Below are 17218 nucleotides of genomic sequence, written 5' to 3' on the forward strand. Positions count from 1 at the left end.
CAGCCTGAGCTATATAATGGGCTCTAGGCCAGCCTAAAAATATGTAGTTTTTCTTTCTATGTATCTGCTGATAATTGCATTGTATCACCCACCTCTGAATTTCTACATTTAGAAAAGTTATGTATCGGTGTCTCTAGATGGTTCTGCTTCTTGGCAGAATATAATGATCTTTAAATTTTTCTGAAAACTGAGATGGCTAGTTTTTTTCTAGTGTGCATTTGACAGGAGACCAAATGTTCCTGCTACATCCTGAGTAGTGGTTCTTTCTTCAGTAAAGTGTAGCTGTCTCTATTTATTGCTATTTAATAAAACACAAAAACGAATAAAAGAAAGGGTAAAGCTTGCAGAAAGTTTATATTTTGATGTTTCTATGTAATTTAATATATTGATCTTTATTGAAACTACAATTTAGGCATTGCTGTATTTCAACAGTTGCAGGGATAGGATATTAATGTTCATTTTCAAAAATTAGAAGTTTTTATTTTTATACTAATTAGAGTGTTGTCTATGAATGTAATTTAGTGCTTACAAATTTTTGGCCGTCATGCTTATGTGGTGTGGAAAAGAAGAATAGAGATGCAAAATTAGCTTTTCTTCTGTGACTTTTAGATTGTGTGGCCGGAATTTACTTATTATTTTAGTTCTAGCAAAGTAAGGCTTTATCATAAGCTTTATAAATTTTGTTTTTTTCACATAACTGCTTTTTGAGATTTTAATTTAGTAGTTCTAGATTTAGATGTAGCTCTTAAAAAGGTTGTTATTAAATTGTCTAAAAACTTAGAAGTTTAAATAAGAAACTTTAAATCATCCTTTCCACTAGGTTTTGTGGAAGATTAAAGATTATAGATGTAAAGATTGCGTATTCGTTGTTTTGGAGAGTCTCAGGAATACTGTATTAGGTACTGAATGTGATCTGCATCACAGTCCTTGTTTGTTTCCAGACAAGGTTTCTCTGTGTAGCCCTGGCTGTCCTGGAACTCACTTTGTAGACCAGGCTGGCCTCGAACTCAGAAATCCACCTGCCTCTGCCACCCAAGTGCTGGGATTAAAGGCGTGCGCCACCACGCCTGGCTTGCATCACAGTCTTGATTCACCTACCCAGCAGTGCATCATGCATGCCAGGAGAGTGTTAACTCATTTCCCCGTTACTGACAGTAAAATGTCCCATTGGATAAGAAATAACCCAGATGAACATGTGGTTGGTAGTAGTGTGTATCCTAATTTCTAACATGAGCATCAGATTAAAATAATGGTATTTTCCTTTCTTACAGACAGAGGTGGAGGTGTAATGGGCTGGGTAGTTTACCAAGGTGATCTGCAGTCAGCGTGCCCTGTGACTAAATTATATATGCACTCTGCTTTCCTCATGCGCACTCTCCCACCATAAAGCAGCTCATTGATAAATACAGCTGTGCCTTAAAGTTAAATACATCCAACGAGAGGGGAGAAAAATCTGTCCCTAGCATGATTGGTGGAATTTGTCAGCTGAACTGGCCATTGCAGGTGACCTTGGGCCTTGGTAACTCAGTTTTGAGGGGGAAAGTATGAAAACACTACTATTACTAGGTTTTAATCAAGTTCATTTTGGAAAATGAAGTCCAGTGCCTTCCCAGCAGTGATCTCCATCAACCCCAAAAGGAAGACTGTCTGCCATCTTTTCTACTTTGTTTAATAATGGTGTTTTTAATGAAGAACCAAGAACCTCTTGCCTCTTCCCCACCTCTGATTTTTTTCTATTCTTTTCAGCCTTCCTATCCTAGAAGTATATGCCTCATCTCTCAGGAATCCATATATCCCCCTTTTGCCCTCAGTTTATTCTACTTACCGACGATTTGAGCTAGGATCTTACTGTAGAGCCCAGGCCCGTCTCACATCTGGGATCCATCTCCCAAGCGCTGAGTTATATCCTATTCTTTTTTATAAAGTTGTCAAGTATGTCTCCCATTTGGTGTTATTAGACGCGTTCTCACGACCGGCCAGGAAGAACACCACAGACCAGAATCTTCTGCGGCAAAGCTTTATTTCTTACATCTTCAGGAGCCAGGGTGCAGGAAGCAAGAGAGCAAGAAGCAAGAGAGAGAGAAGCAAGAGAGAGAGAAAACGAAACCCCGTCCCTCTTAAGGAGCATTCTCCTTCGCCTCGGACGTGTCACTCCCTGATTGGCTGCAGCCCATCGGCCGAGTTGACGTCACGGGGAAGGCAGAGCACAAGTAGTCATAAGATACCCTTGGCACATGCGCAGATTATTTGTTTACCACTTAGAACACAGCTGTCAGCGCCATCTTGTAACGGCGAATGTGGGGGCGGCTCCCAACATCTCCCCCTTTTTCTTTTAATAAGAGCAAATAGGCCACCCATATTAATGAGAGTGGAGATAGAGGTCAAATCCCCAGTGTGTAGGTAAAGGAGCCATGTACAGGATTAGCTCTTAGGCTTACAGGCTTTTACCCAGAGCAACCCTGACCTGCTCCCGTGTCGTTTTGCCTGGGGGAAGGGAACTAGGACACTGAACCTTCATGAAAGATGACATGTCTCCCTAGAATAGGCTCATATATGCCGCAGAGCCTTTCCATTGCAGTGCTTAGCCTTGCAACTCTCTCGGGCTGCTGAAGCACACTCACTCTATCCCGTGCAATGAGTCTAGCCTCATGGGATATAAGAGCTGAGTGGCCAGCGACCTATTGCCTAAGCATAGATAACCATATATCAGGGGGAGCTCCATGTTCTAGTCCTGCAAGCGCCTGGGCAATAACCACCTTGTCTCTCCTAATTTGGGCCTTAAGCTTACAGACCAATCAAAGAAGCAACACTAATCCACAGCAAAGTGTATCTCCAAATAATATTAATCCCACCCAATTTTTTTAAAGAAGGAAAATGCTGAGGAGATCCAATTGGGTAATCCTTTGGTCAGGGACAGGTCCAAGCGCGTGGAGTTGACCTGAAGTCTCAATTCCCGAAGGATCTGTTCAAATTCAGCCATCCAATTCTGTAACATATACTGAAAAAGACTTTTTGACAAATTAGCTGCCCTAGTAAATTTAACATACTGAATGGAAATAACACACAATCCCAGAAACTTTTGTTCACATCCCTGCTGAGTTATTTGTCATACATCTAGTTGTATCTGGACAAGATCTATGAGTTGATTAACCAGCATGAGACCTCTCTGTATCTTGACATTAGCTGAGGCCTGTTCATCTATGACTGTAGTCACTGAGGCTGACAAAGTGTTAATGGTGTCAGTTGTCTGGACCTGTCCAGACAGAGCCAAGGCTGTCTGAATTAAGGCCAAACCCAGTTCCTAGTTAGTGGTAAAAAAGCAGGAGAATACTTGAGCATTATACATCACCGTCATTGGGAGTGGAAATGTCGACATTATCCCCCAACGCTGCTCTCTCTTTATTATTGACGCCCTGGACATCACCAAGACGAGGGACATTAGTATTCCCTTGGTCAGTCTGGATTTTTCGGGTGAGTCTTTCTGGTACCCAAAATGGGTTGTCTTCATTCTGTGGGAAAACACAGATAGCTCCCCTGGATCTTATCAAGATAGGATCCGGGCCATACCATTTATTATCAAGGACATTTTTCCATTTAACCATCTCATTGGGCCTATCTGGCTCTGAACAATGACGTTCAGCCGCAGTATGGCCATGAGCATCAATATTTAAAAAATTGAGTGTAAAGAGTGCCAAAGACACCGACACTCTTGGTGCTCGGGGTACAGTCTCCTCAAAAGTTCCCCTCTTCTGTTTTATAAGATAGGCTTTGAGGGTGCGATGCGCACGCTCAACAATACCCTGTCCTTGAGGGTTGTATGGAAGTCCAGTCAGGTGGGTTACGTCCATCTGACGGCAGAACTGCTGGAATTTTTGAGACGTATAAGCTGGTCCATTATCAGTCTTAAGGAGTCTGGGTTTCCCCCAAGCACTCCATGCCTCAAGACAATGTTGAATCACATGTGAGGCTTTTTCTCCAGTTAACGGAGAGGCAAACATGATGCCAGAACATGTGTCAATGGACACATGGAGATATTGAAGTTTTCCAAAGGAAGAAACATGTGTAACATCCATTTGCCAGACCTGTAGAGGTCGAATACCGCGTGGGTTAATTCCCACATGAGGAACTGGCAAGAACTCACAGCAGCTTTGACATTGAGTAACAATGTCACGGGCTTCTTTTCTTGTCAAGGAGAAACGACTGCGTAATGTTTCAGCCGTCACATGAAAATTGTTATGAAAATTTCTTGCAGCCTCTACCGGGGATGATAGGGCAGCAGCCACCACTTTAGTGGCCTTATCTGCCAAATCATTTCCCAGAGCCATGGGGCCAGGTAGGCCTGAATGGGCTCTAACATGAGTAATATAAACAGGAGATCTTCTAGATAACAAAACTAATTGTATCTGCTGAAAAATATTGGCAACTCTACTGGAAGGCTTAATCACTCCAGCCACTTCTAAAAGATTTACTGCATTTACCACATAACAGGAATCTGACACAATATTAAGGGGTTCTAAAAAGGTTTTTAAAACTTCTAAGACCACTAAACATTCTACCACTTGCGGTGAATTTTCATTATATTGTTTGGATACCACTTTACCATTAGCCACATAGGCACCTATGCCAGTTTTTGATCCATCAGTATATACCACAATCCCATTTTTAAGTGGGTTTCTTACTGTTATTTGTGGAAACACAACAGATTGATTTTGGGCAAACTGTAAGATTGGATGCTTTGGATAATGGTTATCTATTTTTCCTGAAAAGGAGGTAACTAAAACTGCCCAATCATTAGATGTGGCTGCCAAGGTTTGAACCTGTGCAGCGGTATAAGGTACAATTAAAAGATATGGACTTTGCCCAAAGTGGGTGATTGCTGCTTTTAGGCCTTTAAGGGCAAGCTGTGCAATTGCATCAGGATACCAATCTATTATTTTAGCTGGGGATACGTTTGGATGGATCCACAACAATGGCCCATTCTGCCACAAAACTGCAGTTGGCAATTGTGCTGTCTTAAAGACACACAAACTGAAAGGCTGCGAATCCTCAATACGTTGTAATTGTGCATTCTGTAAGGCCTTTTCCACTTTTTGTAAGGCCTGGTTAGCAGCTAGAGTAAGAGTCCTAGGGGAGGAGATATGAGGATCTCCTTCTAAAATACTAAACAAAGGCCTTAACTCAGCGGAAGGAATCTTTAAAAAAGGTCTAAGCCAATTAATATCTCCCAACAGCTTTTGAAAATCATTTAAGGTATGGAGGTGATCTCTTCTTATCTCTACCTTTTGGGGCACAATCTTATCTGGGGACACCACAGAGCCCAAGAATTGTCCTGTATCAGAAATTTGGACCTTTTCTGTGGCTATCTGTAAACCCCACTGACTTAAAGTTTTAAGTAGAAAAGGATATGCCTTTTGTAGCATGGTAAGGTCTTTATGGCACAGGAGGATGTCATCCATGTAAAGGAGCAAAATTAAAGAGGGGAATTGTTCCCTCACTGGCAAAAGAGCTTCTTGCACATAAAGTTGGCACATAGTAGGACTATTGGACATTCCCTGTGGTAAGACCTTCCATTGATACCTCTTATCAGGTTCCATGTGATTAATAGAGGGGATGGTAAAGGCAAATCTGGGCCTATCCCTTGGACACAAAGGTATAGAAAAGAAACAATCTTTAATATCTATAATAATTAAATTCCAGCCACGTGGTAAGGCGGAAAGTACAGGGAGACCCCTCTGTACTGGGCCAAATAAGTTCATTTGCTCATTAATGGCTCTGAGGTCATGGAGCAGTCTCCACTTTCCTGACTTTTTCTTAATTACAAAAATTGGAGTATTCCAAGGTGAGGTAGAGGGTTCAATATGGCCTAATTTTAATTGTTCCTCTACCAGTTGAATCACAGCTTCTAGTTTTTCAGAGGATAGGTGCCATTGAGGAACCCACACTGGGTCCCCTGTTTTCCATGGTATGGGTCGTGCTGCCCCAATGGCCGCTAAGGAAAACCCAGACCCTGTCTGTCTTGGTTTCCATTAGGTGAGATGGGCTCTATCCTTCCCTGTTCTTGATGTCCTAACCCTTTTCCTTCTTTATAACCCATCTTTGCCATGATATTTTTTGCTTTAGCTGAATACCCTCCTGATGGGGCGTTTTCATTGGACAAAATAAGGCCCAAATGCTGCATAATATCCCTTCCCCAGAGGTTAACCGGGAGTGGGAGCACATAAGGTATGAATTTCCCTTGCTGCCCTTCAGAGGATTCCCACGTCAAGGCAACGGAGCTTATAGTGGGACATGATTGATAACCTAGGCCCTGTAATGAATGAGATGACTCTGTGGTGGGCCATGCTTTGGGCCACCAATGTGTAGAAATTATACTTTTATCTGCTCCGGTATCAAGGATGCCTTCAAACTCTTTTCCATTAATCTTAAGGCGGAGCTTAGGTCTATCATTTAAAGATACAACCAAATAGGCAGAATCATTTCCTGAGGAGCCCATTTTCTTTATCTCAGGTCCTGCAAATTTCTCCCTGGTATTATCAGGGAGGAGCAGCAGCTGAGCTATCCTATCTCCTTTACTAATAGAAAAAACGCCTTTAGGGCTTGAGCACAGGACCTGTATTTCAGGGGAATGTTGACAATCCATAACTCCAGGGTGGACTACTAAGCCCTGCAAGGTGAGTGAACCTCGGCCGAGAATAAGGCCCATGGTTCCCGGGGGCAAGGATGGTATAGGCTCCACCGGCACCGGCTGAATACTCATTTGAGGCATTAATAGGAAGTCGGAGGCGGCACGCAGGTCCACCCTTGTGGGTCTTCCTGGGTCGCCTCTCTGACTGCTTCCTGGGTCCTGACAAACCGGTTCCCATATCTTTGAGGGCCCTGGGACCGAGGGCCCGATGACCCGTTTTTTGGCACATCAGTTGATTGACTATCAGGTGGGGGAAGAATTCTGCCCTTTATATCCCTCACAGAGCGACACTGGTCAGCTCTATGATAACCCTTGCCACACTTAGAGCAAAGAGTGAGAGTCCCTCCCTGTTTATCTGGAGCTCTGCAATCTTTCTTAAAATGCCCAGGCTTTCCGCAATTAAAACATGTCCTCTGATCATTTCCGCTCATGGAGCGGTTCTGAGATTGGAGGATGGCGGCCGCTAAGCCTGCATTGGTGAGAGGTCCCCCAAGCTCTCGACAGACCCTGAGCCAGTCTTGTAAGCCTTTGTTCTTTCTTGGGGCTATGGCCGCTCGGCACTCCTTTGTGGCTTGCTCGTAGATTAGCTGTTCTATGAGAGGCGCAGCTTGCTCTGACTCTCCAAAAATACGCTCTGCTGCCTCTGTCATTCTGGCCACAAAATCTGAGAAGGATTCCTGAGGTCCCTGGATTATCTTTGTTAACTGCCCAGTGGTTTCACCTGCTCGAGAGAGCGCCTTCCAGGCCCTAATAGCCTTTTCATTTGATTCAGAACTACTAAAAACTGGCTCCTTGAGCTCATCTAGTGATGAGTATAGGCTCCTTCTCTTAGAAGCCTCCGCTGATTGATCTTTTTTCTTTTCTTTTTCCTTCTCCTTCCTTCTAATCTCTCCCCAGGTATTCTTACCTGACCTAAACTTTTCCTCAGGTTCAAGACCCTTGGAAAGGCCTGTATACTTATTTTGTGAACCATATTTTCTCTTTGCTCCTACTCTCTCTCCCCGCTTTACTTCTGATAGATTGTCCTGAATTTCATCTAGAATTTTTAGCCCTGCCTTAATCACTTGATAACATGTGAAAAGGAACAAAAGGGCTTCTAACACTAGAGAAAGTTTAAGGCCAAGCATACCTCGTAAAGCCATTTTCCACTTTACTTCTGATAGACTGTCCTGAATTTCGTTAGAAAGTTCAAGGCCAGGTGTACCTTGTAAAGCTATTCCCCACTTTACTTCTGATAGACTGTCTTGAATTTCGTTAGAAAGTTCAAGGCCAGGCGTACCTCGTAAAGCTATACTTACTGGTATCCACCGTTCCCCAGCTGAAAAGTTCTGAATTCATGTAGTTGAATCCTTCTCAACAGTCTGTTTTATGGGAACCTTTATTACCGTGACCCGCAGTTCTGGTTCTGGAATGAGGGATCTTCCTTGCGCCAGTCCCGAGTTTTTTCTCGTCCCGGATTTTCTCGTCCCGGAATTCGGCACCAATTGTTATTAGACGCGTTCTCACGACCGGCCAGGAAGAACACCACAGACCAGAATCTTCTGCGGCAAAGCTTTATTTCTTACATCTTCAGGAGCCAGGGTGCAGGAAGCAAGAGAGCAAGAAGCAAGAGAGAGAGAAGCAAGAGAGAGAGAAAACGAAACCCCGTCCCTCTTAAGGAGCATTCTCCTTCGCCTCGGACGTGTCACTCCCTGATTGGCTGCAGCCCATCGGCCGAGTTGACGTCACGGGGAAGGCAGAGCACAAGTAGTCATAAGATACCCTTGGCACATGCGCAGATTATTTGTTTACCACTTAGAACACAGCTGTCAGCGCCATCTTGTAACGGCGAATGTGGGGGCGGCTCCCAACAATTTGGATGAACTTAACCTCTTGACCTGGTATTGCTCTTGGTCTCTCTCCTTTTTAGTCAAGTGTCCGACATCTCTGCTTCTCCCTCCAGTTAACCCTTAGCTTGGCCTCTTCCAGCTCATTGTAAGGGCAGAGGGATCCTGGTTGCCAGATGGTAAGAATTCTTGCCTGCTCTTTTCTCATTTGGTTTCTCCTTGCTGTTTGACTGCAGGGAACACCCTTGGCCTCTCAGCATCCTGCTTTCCTGGGTCCATTCCTCTCAGCTGTAGGCAGATTCTGCCCTTGTCTTCTGATTTTACCCATCCATGGGCGCTCCCTCAAGCGCAGTCCACCTGTCGTCCATGTTTGTCCTAAGCCCTTGCCTTGGTTTTGTGGCTCTGGAGTTAGCTGGCTCCTCAGGCTGGAAGTCCTTCCTGTTAAGACTTAGATCTCTTTCATTCCTGCTATCAAATAACTTAACTGTATTTTCCTCTCACATGTTATATATGAAATTCTCTTCCTTCAGGTTCTTATTCTCCTTGGTCTAGAATAAAGATCCCACTTGAGGATTTATAACTGTCCTGTTTGCTATAAGCTCCTGTATCCTATCTGAAGTTGTTGGAATAAAGCACAGACCCTTTCTCTGTGTGCCCTGTTGTCTGTTAGGAGCTCCTCAGCTCCTGGCTTTACTTTACATACCACGTAGAATGAGTGCCCGGCCGGAGTCTCTGAGCTCCAGGCTCCCGGCCAACTTGACTTTTCTTCTTGGATGCCTTATAGTTCTCAAACTTGTGTCCTATAAAATCTTGAATATAATTCCGTTTTTAAAAAAAAAAAAATCTCCCCCCACCCTGGTCTTTCTGTCACTCTAAAAGTTGCCCTCACTTATGCCCAAGGAGAGATCTTTATCACTCACTTCATGTCTCTCCATAACCCCACAGCTCTTATGTATGTAGCGTTCCAGTGTTTCAAGAAGAAATATGTCAGTCAGTTCCTCCTTTTGAAAGTCTTGTTTTCTATGTCTCTGTGTGTTTGTAGTCACAATCATGCCTGTGGGCATGTTGCACTCAGAGGACAGTGTGCGGGAGTCTGTTCTTTCCTTCTGTCCTGTGGGCTTCAGATTTAACTCAGGCCTGGCAGGAGTGCCTCTGCATGCTAGCCCTCCTGGTTCAATTCTCCAGTGGCTTCCTGGTTCTTTGGGATATAGTCCTGGCTCCCTTCCTTGTCATGAAGCCCCTTTGATCTGTCCTTGCGACTCTGGCCATCTCTGTCTGAGTCACTTCTCATTCATCCCACTTAGCCATGGCTACCAGCTTCTTAAACAACCATCAGCTTTCAGTACATCTTTTCCTTTGACTGGAATGCTAGACATAGGACTATGCTTTGAGACTCAGCCACATGCTTGGGTGTCTTTGCTATCCAGTGAAAATGGACCCCAGCCTTACTCTTTATCTTAGGGTTCTTTGTCTTTTATTTGCACTGCATAGCTTGCATGCAACTCCCTATATTTGGGCTTTGTTGGTTCCCCTAATTAAGGCTAAGCCTGTTTTATATCAGCAGCTAACCAGTGCAGTAGTCTGAGCCCATGGTCATTGGTACTGATGGCGGAACACATCCTGAGACAGCTTTATCTCTTCATCCCCACTCGGTCCTGTCGTCCTGGGTCAGCACCCTTGTCTGGGTGCACAGGGTTAGGTTAGGGTATCAGTTTCAGAGTCGGGCATCACAGCCATTGTTGTATGGCAGTTAACCTGTCTGATTCTCTCAGCGCTGAATTCTCTCAGAGAAAGGATTTTCTGTAATTTTCTATATCCCTGTCTAATAACTCTCAACAAAATACTAGAGTCAGTGAACGATATGATAGACCATCAGGACAGGAGGAACAACAGCGGTCTTCACACTATGGGAGGATCACTGAGGTCCTAGAGAAGGGATGCTACAGACAGGGGGCTGACAGCCTGGTCCCCTCCTGCAGGGAAGCAGGGTAAGAGGCAAAGGGAATGCTTAGCTCGTTCCCTCCCAGGTTCTCTAGGCCCCTGGTGGTTCCTCCTTGCATGAGTAATGTCTGGGGCCTTCAGCCTAAGTTCCTTGTGGGCCTGGTAGATAGCCAGCATCCTGTAGGCAGCGGCAGTGCTTAGCACACTGTGGCCACTCATGGACGCTAGTCACATGCTTCATGTTAGTCCTGTATGACAGAGGTGTTTGTCTTAATTGGCATAGGTAAAGATCTTATGAGTTTGAGTTACAAGCTTATTTTTGCAGTTATGTGTGAGTAGTAGCTGTAAGTGGTTCTGTGCATAGTGTTGAAGCAAATCTGCATTAGATTGCATGACAATGAGCTTGGGGAACAGTTGGGGTCACTGTTCATCATAGCCTGTACCCAGGATATAATGCTGAGGCCAAAGCATGCAGGTTATCAGCAGTGTTGTTAGGGGGACCGTATTCAAACTCGGAATTAAGAACAGAGAATGTAAACTGGAGGTTGGGGTTTAGACATTATTACATAAATATATAAACATAAAGTAAATATACCAATACTTATACAGAACTCCAAGGTTATTTGAGTAAACAAGCTAAAAATGATGTGAAGTTGTCTGTTGGTCACTTGATTGGCCTAGTGGAACTGCTTGCTTTTGCTAATACAGCAGTTACTCACTGGGCTTAGTACTATTTTCTACAGCAGTATACAAAAAGGAATGCACTTTTTTAAAGCTTGGCTGTGTTGACTGCCCTGTTGATACTTTGCTGTATAAACTTGAGCATTGCAGTTCTGAACCCACGGTTCAGATTACGGCACCACTTAGTCCATGTCTACCCTGCTCGCCCAGGAAGGGAACATGCCGCTAGAAGACCTGTTGGCGTTCTACGGCTATGAATCTACAATTCCAGCGGTTGCGAATTCCAGTGCAAACAGCTCCCCAAGTGAACTTGCAGACGAACTACCAGACATGACTCTAGACAAAGTGAGTATGGGCCCTTACGGAAGTTTCAGGGTCACTGTCATTGCCTGGTTTCTAAGGTTCTTAATGCTTAAAGCATGTTCTAATTCTGAAATAAATATATAAACTTCCTCTTACTCATCTAAACATCCATTTGGATTTGATCCTGTTGCTTTAAGAGTAATAGTAGCTGTTCAACTCTTTTTTAAAAAAAGATTTATTTATTTATTATATGTAAGTACACTGTAGCTGTCTTCAGATACCCCAGAAGAGGGAGTCATATCTTTTTACGGATGGTTGTGAGCCACCATGTGGTTGCTGGGATTTGAACTCAGGACCTTCGGTAGAGCAGTCAATGCTCTTAACCACTGAGCCATCTCACCAGCCCAGCTGTTCAACTCTTGCTCAGTATTTCTGTTTAGACATTGTAGCTAGGGGATTTCCCTTTAACTGCAGTTGGTCTGAAGACCTCTGTTAACGAATCTCCCAGAGCCTGCACATCAAACTGGCTTAGGCAGAGTTGTGCTTCTGGGTGACAGTGGTCACAGCAGGCAAGGCCATGATGACACGTCTCTCACAGACTGCTTGTAGGGAGGCACACTCCTTGCTGAGGAGAATCCTGAGGCCATGCCTCTCTGGGTGGGGTTCTGAGCGGCTTTGCCAGTTAGGCTTTAGGCAGGACGAGAGAGTCCACATCTTGGGACCGCTTCCTGTGTGCTTTCCTCAGTGTCATTCAGCCTTGGGTACCTGCTGTGCGACAGTGACTTTCATACAAATCCGTACCTGCTGCTTTTTAAGCAGTATCACCAGTCACTTAATTTGGACATTTTAACCCATCAGAGGAGTGGAGTTTGGAGAGAATTCTACATTTTTAAGAATTGTTGGAGATGGGAATGGGTGGGGTGGGGGTTCTGGAGGACTTTTGGGATAGCATTTGAAATGTAAATGAAGAAAATACATAATTAAATTGTTGGAGAAAGAGTATAATTGCTGGCCACGGAGAAGTTCTATTTTTATTGTGGTTTTATTGTTTTTGAATTCCTGTCTCACTGTTGTGCTCCGACTTGGCATGAACTCCTGAGCTCAGGAAATTCCCCTGCCTCAGCCTCCTAACCTGCTCCAGAGACACAAGCTGTTGTGCTGTGCTAGAATATACTGTTTTTTACTACAAATCCACTGAAAATTGATCTGGAACTTCCAGTAAATTCTTTGCATGGCAAGTTGTTTAAGTGTGCAAATGCATTTTTTATTCCTATTTGACAAAACATTAAAAATTTAAAATAATATGTTAAGTATATAATTAAGTATTAAATGTTATTAGTATTTATACACAAAGTAAATTACAGAATTTCAAACTTTTCAGAACCAGGGTGCAAATTGGTTCTTAATTATTGAGCGTTATAAAAACAAAAAGGCATCCCCAGCAGCTGCTGAGGTTGCAAGCAGCGCTTCCTGACCTGCACTGCTTTCTAACTCTTGCAGGAAGAGATCGCGAAAGACCTGCTGTCCGGCGATGACGAGGAAACTCAGTCTTCCGCTGATGATCTGACACCGTCCGTGACTTCTCATGAGACTTCGGAGTTCTTCCCCCGGCCTTTACGATGTAAGAATGCTAGTGTCTGCAGCGGCGCTCGTGTTGTGCACCCCTTAAAGAAATAAGAGTGTGATAGTCTGGATAGGATTCCACCTTTGTCACTGGGATGGAGTGAACCCATACACTCAGGTAGTTTTGCAAGGCTGCCTGTTTTCATCTGTTGCTGTGGCAACCCATCTTACTTAGTTAGTTCAGCCAGAAAATAGTTCTTGGGCTTGTTGAAAGGTTCAGCTTAGAATTGACCAGTGCTGAAAGTATTTTCATTTTTTAGTCATTTACTATATTTTTTCCCTTTAGTTTTTGGTTGTTATTGTTTTTAGTATATTAAGGGCTTTAGGCTGAAACAAATGCTTAATTGCAGCCGGTTTATCTTTTTCCTAATGTCTCCCCGTGTACATGACTGGATATGTTCAGGGGCAGCTTTGGGCTCAGCTGTCTGTGCAGTCCTGGGTCAGTCCCGTGAGGACAAACCCCTGTGCTGCACCTGACATTTCAGATGATGGCGTGGTGACAAGGGGAGTGTTGGTGCTCTCAGTGTTTGTCCTTGTGACAGATGCTAGCTGTGAAGACTGTACAAGCGGGCTTAATGGATCTTCTTTATTCAACAAGTTTTTACAATATAAATGGCATTTTCTTAGGTGCTTAAACATGCATTTTCTTCTTTTAAGCAAACACTACATGTGATGGAGACAAGGAGTCCGAGATTGAGGACGTTGAAACGGACAGTGGTAACTCACCTGAAGATTTGAGAAGGGTAAGCCACCTGTCACTGTAATCTAAGAGCATTCGGACTAATGCTTCTAAAAACTGTCTAGCTGCGGGCTGGAGAGAGATGGCTGGGGTTAGGAGCGTGCGCTAATCCTGGAGACAATGTGGTACAGTGCCTGTCACCAGGTTTAGTGGCTCACAACTGCCTGCAACCCCAGCGTGAGGGGATTTGACTCTGGCCTCTGGGCTCCTGAACTCATTCATGCCTATGTGCATGTGCACACACAAATATGCGTAATTAAAGATAAATCATTAAAGTGGCCTAACTAGATGACGCTCAGGTGCCAGCACTGTTGGATGGTTCACACCTATGACTCCTGCTCGAAGAAATCACCGTCTTCTGGCCTTTCACCTGGACTCTGTGCACGCATTACCAGCCCCCAACACACACATGTAAATAAAAAAACCTAAGGCCCTTTCTTGAGCAACTCGTGATAGTTTTAGTGTTGCATGATATGGTCTGCTTTGCTAGGTAGGAACAGATTGGGGATTATTTGTTTTTATAATGTTGCTTTTACTTCTCAATTTGCCTGTAGGAAATAATGATTGGTCTAGAGTATCAGGCAGAAATTCCCCCTTATCTTGGCGAGTACAATGGTGACGACGAGAAAGGTAAGGTCAAATTATCTTCCCACCCAAGCTTGTGATTATGTACCCACCTAGACGGTAGAGAGACAGGTTGATCCAGAGGAGCTTCCTTAGTCCAGACAGTTAGTTCTGTCTGGGAAAAAATATATCAAAAGTAATCTTGAAGCTGGGCCTGGTGGGCCTGCTTCTGATCTTAGTTTTGGGAGCCAGTGGCAGGGGGATCACGGGTTTCAGGGCTGCCTGAAGGGAGGGAAGGCCCTGGGGCTTCATTCAGGAGCTATGAGCAGAACCTCTTCTCTGGTTCTGAGATGTGGTGAGAGTGAACAGAAACTCTGGGAGCAAAAAGAAACCAGATGGAATGCTGTGTCCTGCTGCTGGCAGAGCAGGAAGTTGCTGAGGCCAGTCTGTTGCCTCCTGACATGTACCTCAGCTGTCTTGAGTTCTGAGAGCATGGGGTGTTGGGTTTATAAATGCAGGCATGTGTGCTTTCTTCTGTGATCTTGAGACTCCAGGATTTCCATGAGTGCTGGCTGCGGTTTTGCCCCATCTCTGGACAGCCACCAGGCCCACCTTCTCTTTTCCTCCATGTTACATTACTCTCCATTTTTTTGCCCAAGGACTGTTTACCTGGGGCCATCAGCTTTGGCAGGTACTAGCAGCACTGTTTTCCTAAATTGTCCCAACCTAACGGAATAGCTGTGCCAGGGGAAGCAGGGAGAGCTCATGCTCTCCAGGGCCCCAGAGGTCCTTCCTCATCACATGCCTCACACCATCCAGGCTTGACATACATATGCCTTAGGTCCTTTGGCCTTCCGCTATTTTTTCCAGCCTGTAAATTCAGGATGGAGGTAGCCTGAGCTATGTACTGATCCTGTGTATGTAAAAAATCAATCCTTGTGTCAATGACAAGAGCTTAAGAGCATTAAGAGTTCATCATTTTCAGAGATTGTGCAAAATTTATTTTGCTCTGCTTCATAAGCCCACGTAGGGGTCTTGATAAATCTGCTTCTTTAAATAAAAATCACTTTGGATGAAAATAGCCTGTAGAAGAATAGTAGACCTTTCTTAGGGATTGGGTTATTATTTAATATTTTGACTTTTATTTTTGTTTTATTTTTATTTTATTTGTAATTTTAACCATTAGAAAGTTCACAGGGTCATTTATGGAATTCAGGAGAATTCCAAAGAGGTTGTTAGAGAATTCAACGGTTTAGTTTTTTGTTGGTTTGGTTTAGTTTGATTTTTACAGCTATATTGCAAAACTAAAGATTCTAACATGCACTTTTAGGATTCTAGTTCACTAGCCTTAGATGGTCAGTAAAGCCAACATCAACAGCTTTGTGCTGTTGGCTCCATGTAGTCTTTCTGTCCAGCAAACACTGTTCTTGTCCAGCATTCATTCACACTGCTGCTCAGTTACTTACCCCAGTCAGAAGCTCTGTCCAGTGCGAGAGGCACAGGCCGGACATTCTTTATTTAATGCCTTCATCATTTGTGATATGTTAATGGGGTTTTCTTTCTTAGCTTATGAAAATGAGGACCAGTTACTGTGGCATCCTGGTGTGCTTTTGGAGAGCAAAGTCAAGGAGTACCTTGTTGAGACCTCATTGAGAACTGGAAATGAAAAAGTCCTAGACAGGATTTCTTCAGGCACACACACCAGGGATAATGAACAGGTAAGCTTCCTCTTATATAGTATTTCTAGATAACTTGGTTGATTTAAATAGTTTAAATGTAAATAGGACATCTTTTTCTCAGAGGGGTTTTTGTTGTGTTGAGATTATGAAGGGTGTGGGCGGAGGCCAGAGGTTGACCCTGGTGTCTTGATCACTCTGTTTTGGTTTTCGAGACAGGGTTTCTCTGTAGCCCTGGCTGTCCTGGAACTCACTTACAAAGTGACAAGACCAGGCTGGCCTCAAACTCAGAAATCAGCCTGCCTCTGCCTCCCGAGTGCTGGGATTAAAGCCACCACGCCCGGCTGATCACTCTGTTTTTTGAGACAAGATCTCATCAAGAATAATGTTGGCACTTGGTTTAATATGTGCTGTCTTTCTTGCTGCAGGACAGTGTTTATCTGTTTACAACTAATATTATCTCATTAGAAATTTATTCTGCTTTGTCAAGTCCTCTTACAAGAGCAGCAAGAGGGGCTGGAGAGATGGCTCAGTGGTTAAGAGCACTGACTGCTCTTCCGAGGGTCCTGAGTTCAAATCCCAGCAACCACATGGTGGCTCACAACCATCCGTAATGAGATCTTTTCTGGTGCATCTGAAGACAGCTACAGTGTACTTAGATATAATAATAAATAAACCTTTAAAAAAAAAAAAACAAGAGCAGCAAGAGACAGACCCCACACTAATATCCCCTCTACCAAAAGTATCTAAAAGTGGAGGGTTTGGCCAGCCATGGTAGTGAATGCCTGTAACCTCACTCAGCATTTGAAGCCAGGCAAAAGAATTTGTTATGGTCAGCCTTGTCTAAAATGCAAGGTTATCCTGGGTTCTATCAGACTCTTTCAGTAATTCTTAAGAAAAGATTAAAGAACCTTCCTAGGTGAAAAGACCTAGAAAGATGTAAAGTCAGTGTGGTGAGAGTGGATGACTTCTGGGTCAGAAGGAACAGATTGCTCTGCCAGGTGGCTTGGTGAGGAGCCCCCCAGTGCCTACGTAAACAAAGAGGGGCGTGGTGTTGGAGAGCAATTCAAGAAGACACCTGAAATCAATGTCTGGCCCACACAGGTTCTTGTGTGTACACTTGTACACACACATAATACACAGGCACTCGCATGTACTGGGATGAACAAATGTCATGACA

At 44.0% G+C, this 17218-nt stretch overlaps 1 protein-coding gene across 7 annotated transcripts in view; it reads left to right on the forward strand.

Annotated features, from left to right (window-relative positions):
- Positions 1 to 17218, forward strand: part of Mier3 (MIER family member 3) — a 32524-nt gene that overhangs the window by 6213 nt on the left and 9093 nt on the right. For all 7 annotated transcript variants that reach the window (XR_382733.2, XM_006517618.3, XM_030247238.1 and 4 more), the window contains 5 exons: positions 11344 to 11478; positions 12937 to 13057; positions 13717 to 13802; positions 14353 to 14428; positions 15929 to 16080. Coding sequence is in view for 6 of the 7 variants with exons in the window: in XM_006517618.3 (XP_006517681.1) it covers positions 11344 to 11478; positions 12937 to 13057; positions 13717 to 13802; positions 14353 to 14428; positions 15929 to 16080 (570 nt within the window). In the remaining variant the exon portion in view is untranslated. The remainder of the gene's footprint in view (positions 1 to 11343; positions 11479 to 12936; positions 13058 to 13716; positions 13803 to 14352; positions 14429 to 15928; positions 16081 to 17218) is intronic.

The sequence above is a fragment of the Mus musculus genome, chromosome 13 (assembly GCF_000001635.26).
Source record: "Mus musculus strain C57BL/6J chromosome 13, GRCm38.p6 C57BL/6J".
Taxonomy (NCBI): domain Eukaryota; kingdom Metazoa; phylum Chordata; class Mammalia; order Rodentia; family Muridae; genus Mus; species Mus musculus.